The 5,088-nt window shown below is 37.6% G+C and overlaps 1 protein-coding gene across 1 annotated transcript; it reads right to left on the reverse strand.

Annotated features, from left to right (window-relative positions):
- Window positions 1-3,493: 3,493 nt before the first annotated feature.
- On the reverse strand, window positions 3,494-4,350 carry LOC116594281 (60S ribosomal protein L5-like). The gene has a single exon (XM_032349498.1). The coding sequence runs from the start codon at window positions 4,304-4,306 to the stop codon at window positions 3,563-3,565; it is 744 nt and encodes a 247-aa protein (XP_032205389.1). The 5' UTR covers window positions 4,307-4,350; the 3' UTR covers window positions 3,494-3,562.
- Between the last annotated feature and the right edge of the window lie 738 nt (window positions 4,351-5,088).

Genomic DNA, 5,088 nt, shown 5'->3' on the forward strand with positions numbered 1-5,088 from the left:
TCAGCAGAAAGTTGTATACCAATAGACACTGGTCTGTCAGTCTATCCTGTGTGGAAAGAGTTTGTTTCCCAAAGGGGATACTGAGAACAGTCAGCAAGACTAAAAGCAATACCTCAGGCCAGGGAAGTCTGGTAGCTTTGGCAAGTTTACTGCTTTTAAGTCTGAGGATCCCATTAGTTCTCTTGACCTTGCCTGCAGATTGAGGATGATAGGGACAATGGTAATTCCACGAAGGTTGCAAGGTTTTTGTTAAGGCTCATATGATAGGGGTTCTGTAAACTGGGCACCTCAATCATTGTAGTTTCAGGAAGGTATAGCAAATGGGAAACACTCTCTAACAGCTTCTTTGCCACTGGACATCAGCCTTGCATCGGAGAAAGCTTCAACCCATCCAGAAAACACACCTACAATAGCAAGAAGAGATGGGTAACTCCTACTCAGTGGCAGCTCAATGAAGTGCAGGTGCAGGTGTTCAAGGGGTCCAGAAGGAGGCCTGAAGCCTCTGAGAACAAAGCCAGTTTCTCTAGGATTATGGAGCTAACAGGTCAGACGTTGTTGGTAGACTATTGAAGAAATTTTATAGGAGTCTCTCTGTCAATGTCTTTTCATAATTGGAGTCTGTTTAAATGCACTATGGTAGGTGAAGGAGTGCAAAAACCAAAAAATGGGGCTTGTCAGGGTTCCAGGAAGAACTAAGTGGTTGTCTTGGGTTTCCTGTGGCCCTGACGGCTAGAGCCATGATTTAGTCTTCTTAATTTCTGACTCAGGAGCACACCATTGCCATTTTAAAAGGACATCAGGATGACAAAAGTCTGGCAATGAGGGGCAGTTTCTTACAGGAGAATGGACTCTACACATGTTGCAATCTTAAAATTAGGATGTAAAAAAGGCTTAGTATTACTTATTGACAGTGTTTTCCATATAATTTACATATCAAATAAACCCAGTTACTTTAACAAGCCCTTTGGAATATTCCAGGTTAAGAAGATTTCACTTAGAATTTCATTTTGGGAAAGGTTGTGAAACAATATTAAAAAAAAATTTTTAAAGCACTTGTCTAAACTGGATCACAGATAATCACGGAACTTAATAATTAAAAGATGAACTTTCACAATCTGTTGCCAGAAGCAGACCAGAAGTCCAAGAATACTGTCCTTTTAACAGAAAGAAAACCAAATTCTAAAATGGTGGCAGCTTCCTTTTGACATTAAAATTCATTTAAAATAAATTCATTTTAATCTTAGCCAGCTTGACCACACATTAAAGATGCCTTTTCCACAAGTTTGTACAATTTTCTTTTTATATTATGATTTTGTCCAATGTTTTTCCTCTTTAAATAATCACATTTGCCTTAGGATTAAATTGTTTCTTTTCCCTCAACAACAAAGTGTATGTATTTTCATTTCTCATACCTTCTCTTTCTGAAAACCAATCCTGCTTTCCTGGCATACAAAGATGTTTTCCTTATTATTTTTAGTACATTTAATTACACATATTATTTTGAATTCTTAATGCTTAGAAACCTTCATTTCTAGTGAAAACTAAGAAGTGAACGATTATAAAGTGCTTTACCAGCATTCTTTAAATTTGCAAATTTATGAATATATTTCATAATTTCTAGAAACATATGCTTTTTTCAATTTTCCAATATCTCACTAACACATCCAGTTATCTTCTGGTTTCTCTGTAGTAAGAAGCCAAAGTAGATAAACTTAGGTACAGTAACTAATGTTGCATTATTTTATCTTATTGGGAATTGATCTAGATTTTAACTTTTTTTTAACTTTTCAATGAATTTTTTTTTAAAGATGTTACTTTTAAGTGATCTCTACACCCAACACAGGGCTTGAAACTACAACCCCAAGATTAAGAGTTGCATGTTCCACTGAGCCAGGCCAGGTACCCCAAATATTTTCAGTGAATTTAACTTATCATTTAGCAAACCTTCAAGGTTTTAAGTTATTAAGATTTAGGAAACTATTTAAAAAGCTTACTTAGAAATTTTTATTCCATCTACTTGTTCTTAACATTTATGTCTAGATTACCTATGAAAACTCCATTAAAACCTAGACAAAAGCAACTATCATTCTAAGCCATTTTTTGTTCACAAATTGCAAAAGATACAATGTGAATTTAACAGGTAAATTCAAGTAGAATAAAAGATGATTATCTGCATTATATTCAATATTGATAATTCTAAACATGTTTGTTTTAAAAACAGATTTAAATTTAACTTACTGAAGATGACCCCAGAACTTATGAACTTGAATAACATTTGGGTTATGTCCATTACATTTGAAAGTTTAATTACATAGGTGCTTAATTTTTTGAGCCAATTAAATAGAGCTTACAAATTAATTTTAGCAATAACATCTGGGGGTAGAAAACATCACACGTCTATAACACATACACATAGACACACATGAACATGTGAAACCAGAGATCATAATCATGGCTTCTGTCTTAAAATTATTGCCATTGTTATAAAAGTTGGATCTAAATTTATTTTTCTGGTAGATGGAATATGTTAAAGTTACCTGTCCAGATAGTTTAAGCTTTCCCAGATAAAAAGCTTTCCCTTTTTTATCTTTGGAGAACACAGTTAAGATTTTTATGTCCACTTTGGCATATATATTTTATAAATATAGTACATATAATATTTAAAATGTACCTGAATTACCCCCATCAAAAAGATGGTCTAGATGAGAGTTCTGGGGAAGACCTTGGAAAAAATGGGAATAAAGCACACTCCTCCTGGAAGGGCTTTGATTCACTTAAGGTCAGAATTTTTGCAATACTTAAAAGCCTTTTGAGACACACAGGCGGGGTTTTCAGAATCTGCACAAAGGATTGGCGGACTTCGAACCGCTTCTGGAAGCACACCCCTGCTTTTATCAAGACTAGATTTGTAGAACAAGGGCAGTTTTTAATTCCTCAAAGAACTGGGTTGCCACCTAAATGATATTAAGAACTAACCTCCATTCATCTATGCTAGAATGTCTTTCTTTCCCTCTGGGTAGCATTATTTTAAAAGGTAATTGCATAATAGTCACTCAAGAGTGGAAAGACAGTTCAGACAGAGAATTACTAGGATGCGTACTCAAATGATAGAGGGGAACATCAGGAGTTATATCAGTCTTACAATCCTTTGTTCTAGGTATCTTTTCCTCTTTTTCGGTAATGAATTTCAGTGAAAGTACTTTGGAAATTTGAAACCTTCAGGAGGCTTCATCATGCCAGTTAAAATAGGTATCCCATTCTATTTAACTGGAACCCTTGCCTTCAAGTGCATTTCTTAAGTGATCTTACTAATTGGAATGTTCCTCAAAATGACCATTGCATTCTTAAGTCCTAATTCCCCTGAGGACTGGCAGCAGGTTTGTAAGACCCTAGGTGCAAATGGAATTAACCCACGTTTCTGTCTGGCCTTATTTTGCCCACCTCCCTCTCCACCTAATGGTTAGCAAGCCAAGTTTTTTTTTTTTTTTTTTTCCTGCTTGATGAATAAGTTTATTATTGTCTTTATCTGAAAAATCTTCATAGAAAGTTGTGGTTTGGTTTATTAGCTCTCAGCAGCCTGCTCTTGAGCTCGAAGGAAGCTTGCCTTCTTCTGAGCTACCCAATCTTTCTTTTGGGCAAGAGACATTTTGGGACGATTCCACCTCTTCTTTTTAACTTCTTTCTTAGGCTTCTTCTCATAGACTGGGTTCTCTCGTATAGCAGCATGAGCTTTCTTATACATCTCCTCCATCATGTCTGGAGTTATGTTGTTCTTTATGTATTGAGAGAATTGTTTCTTATATGCATCTTCATCTTCTTCCATTAGGTAATGCATATAATCTGCAACATTCTGACCCATGATGTGCTTTCGATGTACTTCTGCATTGAATTCCTTGCTTTCTGAATCATAACCAGGGAATCGTTTGGTACTGTGAGGGATAGACAAGCCTCCATCCACTGCTTCCTTGAGGGCCCCCAAAACTTTATTTCCAGTAGTAGTTCTGGCAAGCCCTGCATCCAAATAGCAGGTGAAGGCACCAGGTTGACCATCAATGCTTTCCACATTGTATTCATCTCCAGTCACTTCCACTTGGCCTTCATAGATCTTGTCCATGCTAAACCTATTAAGGAGCCTGCGGGCCAGCAGCAGGCCGGTACAATATGCTGCAGCATAATTTTTCAGGCCAACTTTCACACCATACTTTGGGAGTTCATGAGCAGAAGCTGCACAAACTATCATATCTCCTTCTATGCGGGCATAAGCAATCTGACAGATGATATCTCTGTTGGTTACACAAACTATCATCCTGTATTTAGGTGTGTTGTACTTATTTTTATCTTGAATTACCAAGCTTAGTAATTCTTGGTAACTTGAAACAAGCTTAGTAAGATTTTGCTGTTTTTGCTAGTTATCTGCAATTTCTGGGACTATAGTTCTAAGACATAAACTATATAGGTGTGCTGGAAAGTGGTATGCTTGACTCTTGAGAATGTAAGCATCCCATTAGCTAAGCCTTTGGTTTTCTCAAAGCCAAACTAACACCTAGAACAGGTGTGCCTCAGGGTTGGAAATTGTGGGTGATTCACAGTGGAGCTCATTGCACAGAAGTTTTCTTGAGTTCAGTGGGTGACATAGTGTCATTCTAACCCATTCTGTGAGCAACATGTTCTGTTATGGGAGTCTTCTAAAGGTGGGAAGCCCCTTAACAGCCTTTACATGCTTAGCCTGTGCCCACTGATGTTTGAAGCTTTTTGGCCTCCAAGATCCCTGTTAGCAATAGCTTTTTTTTTTTTTTAAAGATTTTATTTATTTATTTGACAGAGTTCACAAGTAGGCAGAGAGGCAGGCAGAGAGAGAGAGAGAGAGAGAGAGAGAGACAGACAGAAGCAGGCTCCCCAACGAGCAGGGAGCCCGATGCAGGACTCGATCCCAGGACCCGGGGATCATGACCTGAGCCGAAGGCAGAGGCTTTAACCCACTGGGCCACCCAGGCGCCCCAGCAATAGCTTTTATCTACACAAAACAAGACAAACTTGCACCTTAATGTCTCTGCAGTAATCAAGAGATGTTACTGTGTCTGGGACACA

This window comes from Mustela erminea, chromosome 6 (genome assembly GCF_009829155.1).
Source record: "Mustela erminea isolate mMusErm1 chromosome 6, mMusErm1.Pri, whole genome shotgun sequence".
NCBI classification, from domain to species: domain Eukaryota; kingdom Metazoa; phylum Chordata; class Mammalia; order Carnivora; family Mustelidae; genus Mustela; species Mustela erminea.

Bases quoted from the DNA above. Each gene is read 5' to 3' on its own strand.
- LOC116594281 (XM_032349498.1), bottom strand. From the start codon at position 4,306: ATGATAGTTTGTGTAACCAACAGAGATATCATCTGTCAGATTGCTTAT.